At 37.9% G+C, this 21088-nt stretch overlaps 1 protein-coding gene across 7 annotated transcripts in view; it reads right to left on the bottom strand.

Annotated features, from left to right (window-relative positions):
* ABLIM3 (actin binding LIM protein family member 3) overlaps positions 1-21088 on the bottom strand; it is a 164920-nt gene that overhangs the window by 23606 nt on the left and 120226 nt on the right. For 4 of the 7 annotated variants that reach the window (XR_012473739.1, XM_074212366.1, XM_074212367.1 and 1 more), the window contains 4 exons: positions 16188-16246; positions 10956-11027; positions 3390-3519; positions 1025-1123 (listed from right to left, as the gene is read on the bottom strand). Coding sequence is in view for 6 of the 7 variants with exons in the window: in XM_074212366.1 (XP_074068467.1) it covers positions 1025-1123; positions 3390-3519; positions 10956-11027; positions 16188-16246 (360 nt within the window). In the remaining variant the exon portion in view is untranslated. Of the gene's footprint in view, positions 1-1024; positions 1124-3389; positions 3520-4073; positions 4104-9475; positions 9632-10955; positions 11028-16187; positions 16247-21088 lie in introns of all 7 variants that reach the window. The other 3 variants (XM_074212368.1, XM_074212369.1, XM_074212371.1) reach the window with 2 other exon arrangements.

Genomic DNA, 21088 nt, shown 5'->3' with positions numbered 1-21088 from the left:
AGAAGGGATAGGCCCAGTGGTGTGCTGGTAAATGTTAAATAATTGACTATGAAAATGTGACTTATATTTAAGTTTGATCACCATTATTAGCATAGTGGACATCACTTTCTTAAGTCTAGTCTCTAGTCAATCAATAAAACAATAAGTCAAACCCTGATTGATATAATGTTTCCAATTACTGAGTTTTAAATGCTCACACTGAAAATTTAATTTCAGGCTCTTGTGAGCTAGTAAAAGTTAGCTCTAGCACACCCCTAGAGAGGCTCATCCCAAGTTCTGAGATGGAGAAGGGGAGGCACATGGTTAGTGAGTGAGGTTACTCTTGAGCTATTAGTAGAGCTGTTCACATGAAGCTGTCCAAGCTAAACTAAGAAGCATGTCCAAGGCTACTAGATGCCAAGCTTCATGGAGATGTAAATCTGGAGAAGGATGGCAGCCAGTGGGAGACTGAGCTTCTTAGAGCTGGGAGGGACTTCAAAGGGTTTCTAGTCCAACCTTTGCCTAAGCATCTCTCTGTGACATTCAAAAACAATGTGTCATCCACCCTCAGCTCAAGTTCTTCTTGTCACAAGTTATTGCTTCTTAAGATATCTGTTCCATTATCCAACAGCTCTCCTTGTCCAGAAATTTTTTCTATTGAGCTGAAATCTCTCTCCCTAAAAGTGGTACCCATTGTTGCTCTCTCTACTCTCCAGGATAGTCCAAAATTCTTCTTTCATAGGGCATCTTTTCAGTTACTCAGTTATCTATCCCCTAAATCTTCTCTAGGCTAGATAGTCTCAATTGTTTTAGCTATTCTTCCTGTGATCTGGTTTGTAGTGTCCTTCCTGTCCTAATGAAGTTGGCTATGCTAAGGGTGAAGATTGAGTGTCTGTCACAATGAATTTAAAGGGAAAGAATAGGGGAAGGTATGAGTAATCCTCAGGCCTGATTAAGACTTGGCAGAGTTACTGCCAGATAAACGTTATCTCACAAAGAACCCACGGAACATGCACACGGGCTAGGGCTTGCGCAGCCCGCCTACCTGGAACATGAAAGTGCTTGGGAGCTTGGTAAGAGGTTGGAGTGGAGGACCTCACGTCTAACTGGCTATGGTAGGGTGAGCTTCGACCACTCTCTGCACCTGGAGGGCAGAGGCCCAGGAGAGCCACAGGGGTCACAGAAGAAAAGAGAGGCACAGAGAGAACGGAATAGGCATTAAGTCAGCAGGTGGTTAGATAAGCCGTGAACTGGTAGGGGGAGATGTAGCATGGTGACACAGAGATGGTGAGGACATTCCTTGGGAAGCAAACAAAGGCATTTCTATTCCCCAAGTCTAGCTGCAGAGCAGTAAAGCATGATTTCTCTCCCATGCATGTTGTCCAGGGAAACAGGTCTGACTTTGTTTTCCAGTACAGGCTGAAAACCTTAGTCATGCTCATTGTGGAACAGTCATCAACTGTGAGAGGTGGCAAAGACTTGTGGCCCCCCTCCATTTGATCCCTTTGATTGCCATTCCTACCCACTCCCCCCATCCCTAGGGTCTTTAATATCAAATGTATGCAAATGTGACCAGGCTATCTTTGTAATTTATTGTAATAATATTGTTGCAGTTATGTCAATCCCTGAAAGTAGAAGAACCAAATGACTTAGGCAATGAGGCAGTCAGGATCCCAAAAAACCTTAAAGTGGGATGTGTCTTCAAACAGCTGAAATTGTATTGTAGATTTCAAAACAGATGAATAGATTAAGGCTCAGGAAGCAGGAGTCTGGATATACTCAGAGGTTGTGAAAGATCTGGGAAAATGAATAGGGATCAGGGAAAGAGTACAGGGGTCTTGCAAAAAGAATAGGGACCAGGGAAAGAAAACAGTTTTCTGGAGAAGAGAGCAGGATCTAGAGAAAGATAACCAAATCAAGAGAAAGAAAATTGATCTTTCAAGACAAAAAGGAACGTTGGTTTGAGATTCTGGACTCATAGTCTTTGGTCACACCTCTAAAGATCTGATCAGAATTCCATGGCAAGTCTGGAAGGACATTTTATTTAGGTCTAGACAGATATATATATACATATATATATACATATATATATATATACATATATATATATATATATATATATATATATATATATATATATATATATATATAGTGAACCATTCAGTTGCTGTACTTGACAGCACTGAGCATGCTTATCTCCAGACATGACTGATAGACTGAGCTTCCTCCTCAAATCCATTTTTGTATTAAACTCAAATTTAATCTATTAAACACTGAACAATAGAATCAGAATGGATCTCAGAAGATATTCAATTGAGCCCCAAACTCATGAGGGATCCCTCCAACATCCTTAACAAGTGTTCTTTTTTTTTTAGATTTTTTTTGCAAGGCAAATGGGGTTAAATGGCTTTCCCAAGGCCACACAGCTAGGTAATTATTAAGTGTCTGAGACCGGATTTGAACCCAGGTACTCCTGACTCCAAGGCCGGTGCTTTATCCACTATGCCACCTAGCCGCCCCAACAAGTGTTCTTTCAGTCGCCTCTTAAAGATTTCAGGGAACAAATTATTTTGGGAGGCAACCTATTCCACTATCAGGAAATTTTAATTGTTAAAAAATTTCCTAATGTTGACTCATAACATTCTTTCTTCCAACTCATCTCATCATTCTCCCAGTTTTTTGACCTTTTGGATCAAATAGATAGAAATTCCTATTTACATGGAATTCTTTCAGATATTTAAAGAGAGTAATCATGTATTCATTCTTCTTCAAGATAAAAATCTTCATTTCTTTTCAAGGTATACCAATCATTTTTTATTTCCCAATAGGTACAATTTTATGGTAATATTCTATATATCGAAGGTGATCTGTACATTAAGACAAATACTTTGAAAAGATCTGTGATTTCATCAACATGATCATTCCAACCTGGCAGTCTCCTTTTCTGGGTTGCTATGGTTGAAAATAAATCATCCCCTGGTGACCTGGTTTTGAAGAGAAGACATTCTGCATTTAGGCTGATTCAAGGTGAAGAGACAGGTCCATCACTGAAACCTCCTCAGATTAGTGGGACATTCCAGAACTTATGATGCACTTACCGAGTCTTTTAGAATCTTGAAACTCCTCCATGATCTTTTGGAGGACCTTAGAAGTGAACCCAGACCAAAATAGCATATAATGTGTAACTCAAAAGTCCAGATCTTTCCATTCAGTGAGGTCAGGTTTAAACTGCTAAGTTATTTTTAACAATTATTCATTATTAACATTATTCATTCCAACTACTAAAAGATAAAACTATGAATGAAATTAGCAGAGGGCCAGGAAAAAATTCATCGTGGGCAGTTTGTCTAGTCCTATCTAGGCATGTCTTGAAGCTCACCTCCTCTGCCTTGGGGCTTTATCCATCTTACCTGAGCGGTAATAATGGTGAGGTGAGCGAGGAAAGGTAGGAGACATGCCCTGGCGGCTGTAAGTTGGAGAATCAATGTATCCTGGACTGGAGGCTCGCCGCTGCCGGAGGTCTAGACTCTCAAAGATGTCCTATAGAAAGGAGAAGTCATTACCTGGGAATATGACCAGAAAAGGGGATACCAATACCCACAGAGAGTGGGTGCTTTGCTTAATGATCTAACCCAGATGGGAAATAAGTTAAGAACAAAAGAACTTCACATACCCAAGTTCTTCTTGACTATCCCAAATATTTTATTACATTCGGGTAATGACACAAGGTCTTCCTTACTCACTCATGGACAGCTGTGAGGCTATGAAATGGGACCCTGGTGGCCTTCTTTCTAAGACAACTACTAGTATCTTTAGTCAGAGACCATAGTAAAATGGGATTTTGCCAGTGAGTCCTGAAGTTGAAGCAACTTATACTCATTTTGTCAGAATGGGAATGTTAGGGAACCCATAAGTCATTGACCTTTCCCCCTGTCCCCACCCCAGTTTAGGGGAGGTAGGGAAGAAGTGTGAAAGTATTTGACCTCTGTGGGAGTCACAGCTCCATTTTTAGATAGGGGAGGGATGATGGAAATGTTCACTACTTAAAGGTTTAATAAATAGGCTCAAGCCTTTCCTGCAGCTTATGGATTTACCTGGGAATATGGTGATAAGGTTCCCATTGACTTAGGAGAAGTGCAGTAATATATATCCAGGCAGCAAAGAAAAGATGAGAGACATAGAGAATGAAGTATAATATGATTAAATCATGCAGAGAAGAGAGTGTCTTACTTTCCCCCTAAAGTTCATCTATTCTTTTTAGGTCGCAGCTCTCTTAGGAGGTTGGATTCTAAGCTTCATTTTGCATGACATTCAAGGCCCTCTATAAATTGACTTCAAGCCAAACCATCCAATCATTAATTCACTTGGCTTCCCTTCACATCCTGAATTCCTGCCAAGATGGACTACTTGGTTTTTTTCCTAGTATCATCTTCTTTTCCTCTTCCCCTTTAAATCCATTCAAGACATTCTTAATGCTCAGAATTATCCCTTCTTCACATGCAACTGAAATCCTTCTCTTTCTTCAAGATTCATTTTGTGCATTATTTCTTGTATAAAACCTTTCCTGATTCCCTCAATTAAACAGATTCTCTCCCTCTTGAAAATATTTTGTCTGGATCCTTCCTTTGCTCAAATATTACATTTTACCTTATATTACGCACATTTATGTACATGTTATTTCATGTAATGGATTGTATGTTCCTGAGGGCAAGCACTATTCTATGTTTTTTTCATCTTTGTAATCTCTTTATAAATGAGCATAAAACTCAGTACTTGATAGATGCTTTACAAATATTTATTGGACTGCATCAAATCAAATCAGATCATTTAGAAAATTTTTTTTCAGATCATGTTTATTGTATATATGTCTCACCTCACTAGATTGTAACTCTGAGAATGGCATTGAAGCTGTGTCATTTTTTTCCCTTTGTATCTCCAGCTTAGCCTGTCACAGAATTGGATATATACTTCAAATATATCAGCAGTGGATTAGCCTGACATACTACTGGTAATTAATATTTGGGGAATTGAATTAAAATAACTGTAAATGACTTTGGAGTCTTAGTTGTTTCTAGTGTAATAGAGAGAATCTGGTGTAGGACCTGGATGATTTAGAGGTGGAAAGGACCTTTGAGATCATCAAATCCAACCTGGTCATTTTACATATGAAGAAACTAAGGCCCAAAGACATTTAGCTTCTTGCAAGGAGGGTGAGTGTATATATCTCAGAGCTAGATTTTGAACTTAGAATTTTTAACTTCAGATCCAGTTTTCTTGCCACTGTGCCATGCTGATTTGTTTTCTTGGATTTGTTAATCAAGGTAATGCTTCATATTCACATCGATCCATTCCTGGATGTGCCTTCTGACTGCCCATCAGGTCTCCTTTAAGCCCAACTTCAATCATAGGCACTCACAGGGTAGAAGGTTTCTGAGAGGATATCTGGCCTCTTCTGTGACATACAGGCTCTTTCAACATAAAGTTGATCACTCTTTGCAATTTCCTTGCTCATTAAGCTTACCTGCAAGCTTTAAGAGTCACTGTGCAATGAATGAAATGTTGAGTCTGGGTCCAAAACAAACTGCTTCTAAAATGTCAAGCCTTATCTTTTGATTTCCTCTTTAGGGAAATTAATCAGTCTTGAGTGGGCCATCTTGGGCTAGTTCTGCTTGCTTTAGCCAATCTGCTCTGGAGACTTCCTAAGACCTTAGGACTGAAGGCCTACCATCTCCTTTGATATACAGTGATCAAATCCACTTAACTCAAGAATCTTAATAGGCTAGGAAACTCTTTTCTAGATAGGATCACTTTAGACTAATCAACCAAACTCCAACTCTAGGGGGTGCTAAGACTCTTTTCAGAGGGTCATCCAATTCAGGGTGGAATGAAAATCGTGGGATCATAAGAATTTAGGATATAGAGAGCAGGAAGGCACTTTAGAGATCATGAAGTCCAACTATCCATTTTACAAATGAAGATACTGAGGTCTTGCAAGGTTAAGTGATTTACCCAGTAATGTGCAGAAGAATCAGTATGTATCACACACACACACACACATGTGTATACATGCATTTATGCATATATTTTAATATATATATGCATATATACAGACATACATGACTTTTAACTCCAATACTAGTCCTTATTTCATGGTATCCATGCCAGATGGTCACCTCTTCTTTTTTTACTTGAACATTTCCAGTGACAGGAAATTTTTTATATAACTTTAATTGTTAGGAAGAGGTATCTTGGTATACTGGACAGAATGTTGGACTCGGCATCAGGAAGATACAAGTTTCAGTTTTGTTTTAGACATTGCTATTGGTGTATCTCTAATCAGATCACTTAACCTCTCTGATCTCATTTGTGGAATGGACTCAAGGTTCTCTGAAGTTGCTTCCTGCTCTAAAAATATAATTTTATGATGTCTTTAATAATTCCCTGAAAACTCCATCCAGTGGTACCAATTTTGTGCTCTAGGGCTAATCCTTCTACATAGTAGACTTCAAAGGGTGACCAAAAGTCTGACTTAACCTGGTTACCAGATAATCCTTGTGAGAGGTATAATTGATCTGCTTTCTTATTCTTCAGGGTTTAAGGATCATTTCTCCCAAGGCAGGAACATTGTGTATTCTAACATCTTAGGTATTAGAGAGAGTCTCTTTTAGTTTGAGAAATCTTTGCCCCCCCCCCTTCCTCATTCTGCTTTCACTGCTCTTCGTTGTGCTTTCACTTTATATTGAAAGGGCTGTATGAAGAGGCCATGTGTCCTCTCAGAAACCTTCCAAACTGTGAGTGCCTGTGATTGAAGGTGGGCATATTGATGGTCAGTCAGAAGGCACAGAAGAAATGAATTGATATTTGTCTTCCTGAATGAAGTATTAATTTGATTAACAAACCCAAGTTAGTTGCTTTTGCTTACATGAAGTGAAAATCTGTTCATAGCAAAACTCCTATGACTCTGAGTATCACTGGATGGCTTGCATCTTCTGGAGATACTTCTATGCCCCCCCCTCCCCCAAATCGTTGCAATGTACTGAGACAAGAAGGAATTTGAAATGTCTGGAAAGGCAATCTAGAGTCAGGTTATAAAAACGTTTTAAATGTCAAGCTGAGAAATGTGTATTGTACCTAGGTCACCAATGATCTCTTAATTGCCAAATCTAATGATTTTTTCCTCTGCGTACTCCTTCTTGACCTCTTTGCAGCATTTGATACTGTTGACCTCTTTTTCCTCTTGAAGAGGTTTTATTTTCAATTTTGTGGCCTTTTGTGGCTAGCAGACACCTTTTTCCCCCCTAGTTGCCTTCTTACATCCTTCTCTGTTGCCCTGACTGGCTGTTAATCCCCATTATGAGCACTAGAGGTGGGTATCCTGCAAAGCTCTATCTTGAGTCTCTTCTCTTTTTGTTCTATGCATGTTACTTGGTGATCTCATCAGCTTTTCTGGGTTGAATTATCTTGATGCAAATGATTACAAGATCTATTTAGTGGCGGCTAGGTGGCGCAGTGGATAAAGCACCAGCCTTGGAGTCAGGAGTACCTGGGTTCAAATCCGGTCTCAGACACTTAATAATTACCTAGCTGTGTGGCCTTGGGCAAGCCATTTAACTCCATTTGCCTTACAAAAACCTAAAAAGATCTATTTATACAGTCCTAATTTCTCCATTCAACTATAGTCATGACATCTTTTTTTTTAGTTTTTTTTTTTTTTGCAAGGCAAATGGAGTTAAGTGGCTTGCCCAAGGCCACACAGCTAGGTAATTATTAAGTGTCTGAGACCGGATTTGAACCCAGGTACTCCTGACTCTAAGGCTGGTGCTTTATCCACTACGCCACCTAGCCGCCCCAGTCATGACATCTTGAATGGGATATCACAGAGACATCTCAAACTCAACAAATCTTTGCCCCAAACTTTATCTTGCCCCCAAACTTCCCTCCTTATAAATTTTCATACCATTGTCAAAGGTGCCTCTGTCCTCCAAATCACTCCATAGTCCACTTCAATTCCTCACTCACCCTCATATGTAATCTGTTAGCAAGTCTTATGTTTCTACCTTCACAGAATTTTGTACAAACATTCCCTTCTCTCTACTCATATAGTAACATAGTTCAGGCTATGTCTTACCTCCTCCTACTAGAACATCAAAATAACTTTCTAACAGGTCTCCCTTCCTCTCTCCATGCTCCAGTACATCCTCAATTAGCTGCAAAGGTGATTTATTTTAAAAGCATAGGTTTGACCATGTCACCCTCACTCCTGACCCATGATAACCAGTAGCTTCCTATGATCTCCAAGATCAAACACAAGCTTCTCTGTTTACCATTTAAAATTCTTCTTAATTTAGTCCTTTCTTATGTTTTTAATCTTCATCCAATTTACTTTCTTCCTCACACTCCATGAAATATTAAATATTTTATTTATTTATTTATGGCTATATTTTAAAATAATATTCATTCATTCATTCATTCATTTATGAGGCATAGGCCATATTATATCACTCCCCTGTTCAAAAATCTTAAATGGCTTTCCATTGCCTCTAAAGTACAATATAAACTTATCAATCTGACATTTAAAGCTTTCCTCAATCTGGCTCCTACTATTTTATTTTCCATTTTGACATTATCCTTCATGAATTCTATGATCTATCCAAGCTGAGCTGTTTGATATTTCCTAAATTTACTATCCATTCTTTTCTCTCTGTGTCATCTGTCTCCTAGGCTGTTTTATGCTATCTCTCATGTTGAAGTGTGTTCCTTCCTCATTTCTGCTTCTCAGCACCCTTGTCTTCCTTCTAGGTTTGGTTCAGATAGGTACTATGTCCCATGGAAAGTTGGTTCTGAGCCCCTCAGTCATTAATGCTCTCTGCCTTCTAAAAGTATCTTTTATTTATTTGTCTATTTACCTATGGTGTGAGTCCCATCCCACTTAGGGGAATGTCAACTTATTGAGAGTAGGAAATGTAGGAGGCAGCTAGGTGGCACAGTGGATAGAGCACCCGCTCTGGAGTCAGGAGTACCTGAGTTCAAATCTGACCTCAGACACAATAATTACCTAGCTGTGTGGCCTTGGGCAAGCCACTTAACCCCATTTGCCTTGCAAAAAAAAAAAAAAAACAGAGTGAGAGTAGGAAATGTTAACTGTCACTGAATCTCCCTTACATAGCACAATATGTTGCACTCAATAGGTGACTGATAATATTTGTGAGTTATTTTGAATTAAAGTGACTTGTCTAAAATCACACTCACATAGATTGTGGCAGAATGAGGACTGAAACAAAGACTTCCTGTTCCTAGTCTCTTGTACTTTCTGGTGTGCATTGCTGTCCCATTTCAGATCATAAGAACATAAGAATTAAGATTATTAAGGTACTAAGTAGTAGAGTTGGGATTTGAACCCACAACCTTGGTTTCCAAATCCATTGTACTTTATACTACATCATCAGATTTTAATGTACCCTCCCTATCCCCTTAGAATGAGGTAAAAATATAGTACCTCCCCATAGCTATATCTCTCCAGCATTTCATCGGAGGTGTATCTGTGATAGGGTTCATAGGAAATGAGGTCTGGGCGCTGAACCTCATAGATAGCCTTAATCTTGGGAAGAGCTGCCAGGTCTTTGTAATTAAGGATCTCATTATCCACTTTGGCCTGCGGAGAGGGAAAGACAGAGACAGGCAAAGAGAAGGAAGGTAAAAGGAAAGTCAAGTGCTTACAGCAGAGAGGAGGTGAAGGTTCTGGCTCATACTGAAGTCCTAAGAGAGAAAGACTAGGGCATATTTTCAACTAGAGACTCCTCTGAGGTTGAAGAGGAGGGTTGAGCAGAATCCAAGAATTCTAAATCTAGTTACGTAGACATGACTTTAGAACACAGAATGTCAGAGCTGGAAGGAACTTTGGGACAGAGAACGAAGTGACAAATAAGGAAACTATGTCTTAAGACTTTAGATAAAGCATCTTCCCTTTTCTTAGCAGAGAGATGGTGGACCCTCCAGAGGCAGAATGAAGAATACATTTTCAGATATGTCTAATGTCTTGATTTATTTGCACAGTTCTCATTTAATATAGGGGAAGGTTCTCTGCTGAGGATGGGTAGAAGAAGATGAATCATTGGAAAATGACAATGATGTTAAAAAACGATTGTAAATAAATTTTTTAAATAAAGAATTTAAAACTTAAGAGGGTAATTATATACATAGGGTGCTCCTGGGGAAGGGTGCAGGCAAATGTGTATTGGATATAGAGGAATAGTTATATTCTAGAAATGCAGATAAATTATAACTCAGAGTTTCCCCTAGGGTCTGTTAGAGTTTACATTTATCACATTTATTACATTCTTGTCCACTGGAGATTTACTGATGGTCCTTTTCTTCCATCCAGCAGAAGTTTAGACAACTTTGGGCCCCTAAATTGGATAATTCAAAGCATAACAGATGACAGATATAGATCTGTTTGAGCTGACTTTGTAGTGATTATACCTTGTGTCATCTTTTCCCTTGGCTTGATCCCCATATCTTGGTCTATCTCCCAAACTCATTTTCTCGTCTCCCAAATATTCTTAACCAAGGAATCATGATTAGAGCTAAAAGGACCTTAAAAACTGGGTAATTCAATTCCCTCATTTTACATATTGAAAAACTGAGACCTAGAGACAGGTAGTGATTTGCTCTACATATAAGCTCCTAGAGAGCAAGTGCTTTATATTTGTAGAACCAGGGCTGAGTACATATTAAATGCTTAATAAATGCCTATTGATCAATGTATTTATTGATAGAAAGTTTATCTATTCCTGGCCTTGGTGAATCCTATGAATCTGCCAATTTGCCAATTGCCACTTTTCCCCAAGCCACGCCCACAGCTAACATCCTTCGAGTCCTCTTTACCTTCATTCTCTCTCGAACACTTAGACAAAAGCTCTGGGGGACACAGAGAGCTTAGCTGGCTGTCACACCAGTGCCCTAGAAGGGATACATACGCAGATGACTCTGCTGGGGGACCCAATGCTGGAGCCAGGTGGGGAGATGGAGGTCTCAGATGTCCTCCTGTGCTGTGTAGAGAAAAGAGAAGGATGAGGGCTTTTGAATTCATAGTGCAAAGATACTAGATCAATGATCTTCAAAGTGGGATATAATGAAATAATCCTAAGAGGTGCATGATCAACTAGCTGGAGGGTGGAAAGATGGGTTGTACTTTACCCTATAACTACATCTTTCAGATTTGGGCTGGTAACAAATTACTCTCTCAAAACAAGTCACACTTTTAGATTTATTCTGTATTCACATTTTCCCCATACTTTCTTAAGTTTTCCAACCTTTTATCTTTCCTGATTCACATTGCCCAACAAAAATTTGATAAAGGTCACATATAGAATTTAACATTTATTTATGATTATAGTTTGACAATGAGTATAACAATAAAATGTAATAATAATTCATTAATGGGCTTTGAGGGTCGTGGTTGGATACAACTGTTATAATCAACAACTCAATAAATGAAGTCCTGATTTGTAACATTTACCAAATTCCAAGGAGTAAATATTCCCCTGGAAAACTTAAAAATTGACTTTCACTAGCCAATATAAACTGTCTCCAGGAGAACCTTGATCTTCCCCCTCATAGTCCAAGCTCCCAACTTTTCCCTTTCTGCTTCTGTGGGTCTCTCAGGGCAATTATGTACCAATGTGCACCCAGGCCCCTGCAATAATAGCACCTGCACAATTGGGAAAATCCTCTCTTCATTTGCCTCCCAATCTTCAACCACATGTACATCCTTTCTTTTGAATTCTCTCAATGGTTGCAGCAGAGATCCCTAGTTGTCTCCGATTTTGGGGCAGAGAATGGTGAGAAAGACCTTCTTCACCTCTTTTCACATTTGGTGGGGACAGATCTACTTAAGATGATTTGTAGTCTGCATCATAGATCTTACAGATCTTATTATTTCCCCCCGCTCAAACCCATCCCTCTTTTTCACTTCCCTATTACCGTTTAAGGCATCACCATCTTTCTAGTCACAGGAGTTCAAAATTCCAGTGTCATAGAGACTTGGCTTTCATTCTAAATATCTAATCATCTGCCCAAACTGGTTTCTTTTAAAGTCCATTGCTCATTTCTTTTAAAGTTCTTTTGAAGTTTGTTATCAATATCTTATCCCTTTCCTTATCAATATCTGAATAGGAGTCAAAATGAAATGATCTAAATTCTAATGAGCAGTTTCTGTTCTTAATTTATCAATGATAAATTAACTAAATCATTGGATTCTTAATGCAGGTTTCCTTTAATAAAAAGATCAAATAATAATAAAACTAGCATTACCTACCTCACAGGACAGATTAAAGAATAAAAGGAGAGAATGAACAGTGTTTTATAAATTTGAAAACATGAGCAAGTTTTCATTTTCTTCATCAGCACCACTGTAACACCACCACTGCAACCACTACCACAACTACCACCTTTACTAATTAGTTCTTAGCTGCATGTATAATGTCCCATATACAATATAATTAAATTGAGAATAATTTATACTATACTCATTCCTCATATTTATTATTTTTTAAAAATCTGGAATCTAATTAGAGTTCAGATCAAAATCCTTTCATACATGAGTAAATGATTTCCAAAGCTATTGTGAGTTTAAGAATTTATCCTTAGGTGGTCAGCCATGTGGTGGTGAACCAAGTAGAACAATTAGCTAACCTATCCCTCAGACAATAGACACGTGGTTCATGACTGGGGCTGTGCAATTTGGTGGGACTTCCCAGATTTTATGTACTTCATGAGTCCAGATGGACAATGGAAGAATTTGTTTTGTGTGTGTGTGTGTGTGTGTGTTTTCTAGTAGAAATCTTTCTTGAATATATTTCAATGCTTCTAGGATTTGTAGTTTCACTGATTTGGGTGCTCCATCCTCTGATAAACTGCAGGCCTCTCTATGACTCAGTGAGTGTCTTGATGAGTATTTGTGGCCCAAAGACATCAGTTTTTGTTGAATTACCACCTGATAATGAGCTTCTCTGAGTCTAGAAAGTCTGGTGTCACTGGGTCTCTGTAGGTTGGAATCAGCTACATACTAGAATTTGTTCTCTACTGAAAAAGCCTTCATGAACCCTAGGTCTATATCATGATGAGGTACAAGAAACTATCTGACTGAGAGCCTGGAAAACTCAAGTTTGAATGCCTCTATCATTTACTTTATAAATCTGGACAAGTCACTTAATCACTCAGTCTTAGTTTTCCCTTAGAGAAATGGATACAATAATATTATCTATCACATGGAGTTATTATGAAATGTATGTTAAGAACTTTGCAAATCTTAAAGTACCATATAATAAATGACTCTTTTTAATGCTGTGTGATCCTGGGCAAGTATCTTAACATTTTAACTTCAGTTTCCTTGTCTATAAAATATGGATAATAATAATTCCTACCTTACAAGGTGATGGGAAGGAGCAAATGAGATAATACATACAAATGTATATATATATATATATATGCATATATCATGTGCATAAAATATTTTATACATCTTAAAGCATTATATGTTAGCTATTATTAAATACTAGGTATATTGACCTATGAAAATCAAATAACCTTTCTAAGTTTCCTCATCTATAAAATGAGGTTAATAATAGCATCTGATTCATAAGGTTGTTGGAAATCAGATGAATTGATATTTGTAAAATGCTTAGCAAACTTTAAAGTGCTAAATAATCATTACATAATTATATATTATATATTATCATATATAAATTATATATAATATAAGTATTATTTAGTAGAGGAATTTATGATATAAAAATCCAAAGATCTCCTTGGGTTATATCATCTACATAATGACATATACTTTCATTGCTATGTAGTGAAGGGTTTTATGATATAAAAAACGAAAGAATTTGCTTAAGAACAACTGTTAAGTTGTTACCTCTAACCCCATTCCCCAAACTAGGCAGTATAGTAGATGGGACACCTATATAAACCAGCAAGGAGGCCAGTACTGGTGATTCTGAATGGTCTTGCTAAGGAGTTGCTGAAGAGCGGGAACTCTAATGTTTGTATAGAGCAAGGAAACTTAAATTTGGAGATCTTAAAGAGTCTACTTTCAAATGATGATGATGATGATGTTACTAATAATTGCTAAGATTTATAGAATTCTTTATGATTTGCAAAGCAATTTATATATTTTAGCTCTTTTAATCTTCACAACAATCCTGAATGAAAGGTGGCCTATTATTATTCCCATATTGCTCATGGACTGGTAATAGTTTTTTCAATTCCAAAGAACACTGTGGGTCTGTCTGGTCAGTTGCTCCTCCAAGCAGAGAGATTGAGAAGGATGGTTGAGTTCCAACTGGCTCATTGAGTCACCAGATACTGGTCCCTCAACAAGGCAGCATGGTTGGTATCAGTGAGGATTTCTACTATTGTGGCTATTCCATGTAGAAGGGGAACCCAGAGAAGCTTATCTGAGGAGCTCAGAGAACATAGAATTTACCAAAGGATTGTAGTCATCTAGTTCCACCCCCTCATATTAGAAGAAGAAAAGATCCAAAGAAGGGAATCATTGTATAGAAGCAGAACTAGGAATCAAAGAAAATTCTGCTATCTCTAGATCTAGTCATCTTCCTTGCTTCAGATTGCAAACTTCCTCTGAGTGGGTGGAACTGGCTGATTCTGAGAACAGCTACCTCTAAACCCATTCCCCAAACTAGGCAGTATAGAAGGTAGGACGATATATAAACCAGCAAGGAGGCCAGTACTGATGATTCCCAATGGTCTTGCTAGGGAGTTGCTAAGGAGAGGGAACTCTAATGTTTGCATAGAGCAAGGGAGCTTAAATTACATTTGGAGCCTTGGGGATGTCTGCTATCATGGAGTTTAATGGCAAGCTCAATGCTCTCCTTACCCATGAATGAGTATACTGGGGTCTAGCACTTCAGGCTGTAACCTCAAGTAGATGAATCTTGTTTTCTGTATTTCTGGGACATCCAGGATCCCTAATAGATAATCTCTTCTAGTCAAGGTGTGTGAGGAAGAGGCAAAAGGGGGGGGGTGACAATAGGGACAGATGCTCACATGAGAGCCAGCCTGAGGTTAGTCTGGCTAAACTTATTTTGAGGATATGACTGCAGTATCTTTCTCTAATAGTGGGTTAGTGCTGCTAACAAGGGAAGGTTAATTCCCGTGAAAGCACTGGAAATGCAAAACAAATAAAATCCTTTGGACTGTCCTGCATGGCCATGGTGAGGATCAAATGAAACAGCGAAAAGGACAAAGCTTTTAAAACTAGAAAGTGTTCTACACAGGCAATAGATTGTTATTGGTCATATCAGATTCTCCTGTGCTGAGGAAGGGATAAATCAATGGCTTTGCTAGGCTACTAAATAATGGAGAGGCAGGAAGAATAGGAAAGATTATATCTACTTCAGCTCTCTGGTATCCAGAAAGGTTTAATAAGATTTAAATTTGGAGATCTTAAAGAGTCTACTTTTAAATGATGGTGATGATGATGATGTTACTAATAATAATTCCTAAGATTTATAGAATGCTTTAAAGTTTGCAAAGCAATTTATATATTTTAGCTCTTTTAATCTTCATAGCAATCCTGAAGGTAAGGTAGTCTATTGTTATTCCCATATTGTAGATAAGAAAACTGAGGTTGTCAGCAATTAAGAAATTTACGCAGGATCACACAGTTTCTAAGTGTCTGAAGTGGGATTTGAGTTCAAATCTTTTTATTTCCAAATCCCTAAAATCTCTAAGACAAATCAAATCATCTCATAAAGTCATGTCCAAATCTCTAATCCACTATGTCACCTATGCAAGGAAACTGAGGCCCTGCATAATAAAGTGACTTGACATAATTAACAGGACCAGGATACAATTACTGATATTTTTGACTTATTTTCACTAAACCATATATGCTGTGTAAAATGGAGGTGAGTACTAAATTGAAAGTTGCAATCTAAGGATATAAGGCTCCCCGGGTACACACAATCATAGATTCAGTTTTGAAATGGACTTCAGACCATGCTGTCCATTTTCTTTACTTTATAGATGAGAGAACAGAAAGCAGAGAGGAGATGAAATACTTTGTCCCCATTCATAGAGCTAATAAGTAGCATTACGATTCTGTTTTATCACCTGAGTCAAGTACCAGGAAGTCTGTATCCATTCATTCACATGGATTCTGACAGTGATTCGGGGGAACTTACCTTTAATTTTTTCTCTGCCCGGGCTGCCTGTTTGCAGATAGGGTGCCATACTTCAGAACCTAATAACCCAGAACAACACACATTTAGAGATTTTCAACTTCATTCTCATTTTATACTGTCCTTCCCAGTTCATTTATCATTGATTCACTCACTCATTCACTCAATAAACTGATTCATCTCATGTGATTTGAGGCTGCAGGAATAGAAGTTTAGCTTCCATTGTGGAGGGGTGTGTGTGTGTGTATGGGAGGGGGGGTTAGTGAGAGTCTTGCTGGGCTCTGTTCTAGTGAAACCACAAATGGAATGTGGTCAGCAATTCTGAGTGCCTGAACAGAAGAAGTACATTAATGAGCCTGTTCAGAGAAAAGTGACCAGGATGATAGGGGTCCTAGAAACCATATCATACTAGGGCTGATTAAGAGAAATAGGGATATTTACTTTAAAAAAAGAGAAGACTGGGGGAATGTGATCACTGTCTTCAAAAGATTTCGAAAGGTTGTCATGTGGAAGATGATTAAACTTGTTTTATTTGGCACTCGAAGGTAAAATTTAGGGAGCAGTAAGTGGAAGCTGAAGTGAGGCAAATTTTTGCCCAGTACTAGAAAACATTTTACAATTGGGGCTCACTCAAATGTTGACACCCAGTGGCCTGCCTCAGGAGGCAGTGAACTCTCAGATACTAAAGGTCACATTTGAACTAGGTCCTCCTGACTCCAGGGCTGGTGCTCTATCTAATGTGCCACCTAGCTGCCTCTACCACATTTCACATACCACTTGATCATTCCCCTTAGTCATCTTCTTGCCCCCTGCCCTGCCACCATACATATACTATATTTCCTCCTGATTTTCCCTGCTTTTTTTTATGGAAAGTCATTATTACCTTATACACCATTGCTTCTAGAAAGGATATGACAATCAAATTGGCTATGGGTTCATTCACCCATGAATCCTGTGATTTCTCAAACCAAAATTTATTCAGTCCCTCATTTTCTGGCCACTACTTTCATATGTGTGTTGTTTTTCCTAACTAAAATGTTATCTATTTGAGGACTGGGGATTTCTTTCTTTTTGTATATGCATACCCAGTGCTAACATACTTAGTGCTGAATTATGATTTTTTCATTCATTAATTCTTTCAGTCCTGAAAAAATTCCCTTTCATCTCAGTACTGAATATTTTGTGTCAAATTTGAACCAAAATAGGAATTTCACAAGGGATCAATTATAGTTGAAATATATATTAGTTTCTTCTTAACTCTTCTTAACTACCCTATAAACGAACCTAAAACAAGTAAATACCAACTGAATTTGCAAAAATGTATTTTTCAATATAACATGCTCCTGCACCAAAAGAGTTAATGAAACTGAAATCCAGGTTAAGGAAATGATCTTCCCAAGGGCACAGTGTAATGAATAGTAGTGCAAAGATTTGAATCCAAGTTCATTGATTATAACCCTGGGTTCCAAAGCATGAAGGATAAAAAGGTAAAATAGATATAGTCTTGGCTCTCAGAGTTCTTGGTCCAATAGGGAAAATAAAATAAGGATTCAAATACATAAAATAAAAATCAACATGAATGCCAATATAAATAAGACAACTATGGGACCATATACAAAAGAGCAATCATGACTAATTGGGAAGATCAAAGACAGCTTCACATAGGAAGAGGCATCTGAGCTGAAATTTGAAGGGGAAAAAAAGCAAAGCAAAAATGTTGTTTTAGAGTCAGGGAGAATATTTCAGGGAGATAGAACAATGTGAGCAAAGATACAAAGCTGGAAATACAAAGTGTTTTTAGGAATAATTAGTATTCAGGTTGGACAGAGATATGCAGTCAGGGGAGGCAGAAAAAAGCACAAAAAGTAAAAAAATTAATAATTATAAAACAAAAATAAATATTAGGACTTGCTCACTAATTGGAGTTATATTCATATTTTAGCCTCATATTGCACAATCCCTCAAAAACTGCATTATGTGAACATTCAGCACACACCTGTTGCTGTTTCCTCTGTATGTCATCAGGATAATGTCTGTAGATCCTTTTATTATATATGTTCATTTGCCAGTCTCAATGATGCATTTCACATACATATATAAGATATTTAGTATAGCTGATCTTGAATTTAACCACCCAAAAAGTACATGTGTGTGCTACTTCTATTGAGTTCATACAGTGCAAATCCTGTTGTTGTTTGTGCTTCCTCAGCCAGATCCCACTATACATCACTGAGATGGTTGGAGAATAATGTTAATTAAGTAAGAGGATTGGTAAAAGACTACACTTGGGGTTCTGAACAGCAGGTGTCAAGTTTCAGTTCTATTAATTCCTAGCTATGTAACCTTTGGCCCATGACTTTAGTTTTTTGGAACTCAGTAAACTTAAAATAAATGTACTTATACTACCTGCCCCCTTTAGAATTATGGTAAAACTGTAACTGATATACTTTATGTTCCCAAAGAAATATGTTATTAATATTGTTATTATTTTAATTATAGGTATTCTATAACTATATATGTTCTACAAGTTATTTGAAAGATCCATTTTATTAGCATGAGCAGACTCTCAATACTTTAGCAATGAGTTTCATAATATACTAGGGAAGAATTAGCAATAATCTCAAGGCAGTCTCCTGAGCCCTGGAACCCATTCTTTCCATAGAAACAACTGGAAGTCTCTCTGACAATAATCTAGTATCAGTCATCACTCTATATGCATCCTTGTTGGGCCCTGTCCTTCAAACATTCATGCCACTTAGGTTTCTCTAGGGTAGGACTCTATGCCTTTTACATTGTCTTTTCAGATGATATTAAGGAATTCTCTGCCAGAGCTGGGAGAGACATTAGAACACTGAATGTCAGAACTGGAAGGAAATTTAGAACATAGACTATAATATGTCAGATTGGAAGGAACCCTTATACAGATAGAGTTAGAATATAGAAAATACACTATGAGAGATAGAAAAGAGCTTTGAACATAAAACATTGAATTTCAGAATTGAAAGTTGAATCTCAAACTTTCATTTGTTTGCGTGATCTTTTAAGGCAGTTCTGTGGTATATTTGATAGAGTTCTGATCTGGATATCAATAGGCCCTAGTATTAAGTCCCCAATATGCCAGTAATCTGGCCTTGAGCAAATTACTTCCTCTGTTTAAGCCTCAGTTTCCTCATCTGTAAAATAAAGGGTTAGGCTCTGAGGTCTAATTTCTATGATTTCATTCTTCTAAGAGTTGAGACTTCTTAAATGAACAATGATTATTGCTTTGAGCTCTTCAACAAGTCTTGTTTTCTGGGTCTATAAATGGTGAAAATGAACAGTGATGACCTCTTAGGGAGGTCATGTGGGTGACAAGCAGGAAAAAAAAAAGGAACTTTGGGTACACTCAGAAATAAAAGTCAAGGCCTCGCCTGTCTCTTTTCTTTCTGGCATCTTCCCCATCTTGAAGACATAACAAAGTAGGGACTGTTCTGGCCTGGCTCTTAAAGAGTTCACTATCTCTCTGGTCCTTTTACAGTGACTCTGGGGCTGGGAGTGGTGTGGGTAGTGAGGAAGGTCACTATCCATTACCCAAGGACAACTGGCATATGGGGAATATCCTGGAGTCTTCTGAATTTAGAATCAGACTTGGATTATAAAATGTCTGAGCTTCAAGGCACTGTACAGATGAAAGAATGTAGTACTGAAAGAGATCTTATTTCAGAGACCTAAGGAAAGGTTCAAACTAACCAAGCTAGATGTATCAAAAAACCCTCAACTGACACTTCCCTTCTTAATAATGGGTTCCTCCAAAGTCATTTGTAAAAGACTTCAAGCTATGATGAGCTCCCAACCTTATTCTCCTTCCATATGTCCAGAGCTTACCTAGTGGTGGTCTAAATAATTAATTTTTTTTGTTTTGCTTTAGATTTTTCAAGGTAATGGGGTTAAGTGGCTTGCCCAAGGCCACATGGCTAGGTGATTATTATTAAGTGTCTGAGGTCTGATTTGAACCCAGGTATTCCTGACTCCAAGGCTCTATCCACTGGGCCATCTGGCCGTCCCTAAATAATTAATTGTTAAGAAAAACTGTGATTTCCATACTTGTAAACCTATAGAAGAGAGGCATTGAGGTATAGAGAATAAACATCCAAACCTTATCTCTGATATATACTGGTTTTGTGACCCTGGGCAAAACACTGGCACCCCCCCTCCCCTTCTCCAACTCCCAATGCCCTAGGAAACATTATAAGACAATAAATTGCCTAGTATTTGTCATTTACACTGATAGCAGAGATTTCTTGGCAAATATTCCCTATGCCAAAGAAATCATAAGCCTGGCACTCCACCACCTCGACAAAAAAAAACATATAAAGTAGAGATCCTAAACTTTTCGGGCATCATATACTCCTTTGGAAATCTGAGGAACCTTCTCAGATCCCTTCTCAGAATCTTGATTTTTAAATGCATGAAAATTAAATTATATCCATATATCTATATCTATATCTGAAACTCTTTGAAATTGGCTTTTTATATATATTATCTTATTGGATCCTCATAATCAACTTGCAAAGTAGAGGCTATTACCATTATCCTCTTTAATGGATAAGAAAACTAAGGTCAAAAGAGATTAAGTGATTTATCCAAGGTCACACAGCTAGTATCTAAATTTTTTAGGTTGTTTTTTTTTTTGCAAGGCAAATGGGGTTAAGTGGCTTGCCCAAGGCCACACAGCTAGGTAATTATTAAGTGTCTGAGTCCAGATTTGAACCCAGGCAATCCTGACTCCAAGGCCGGTGCTTTATCCACTACGGCACCTAGCCACCACCTAGCTGCACCCTAGTATCTAAATTTTTGAGGCAAGATTTGAATTCAGATCTTTCTGACTACAAAAGTCACCTACATAAGATCACCAAGAAACCAAT

The sequence above is a fragment of the Macrotis lagotis genome, chromosome 1 (assembly GCF_037893015.1).
Source record: "Macrotis lagotis isolate mMagLag1 chromosome 1, bilby.v1.9.chrom.fasta, whole genome shotgun sequence".
Classification (NCBI taxonomy): Eukaryota; Metazoa; Chordata; class Mammalia; order Peramelemorphia; family Peramelidae; genus Macrotis; species Macrotis lagotis.
This window is presented reverse-complemented; position numbering and strand designations above follow the sequence as displayed.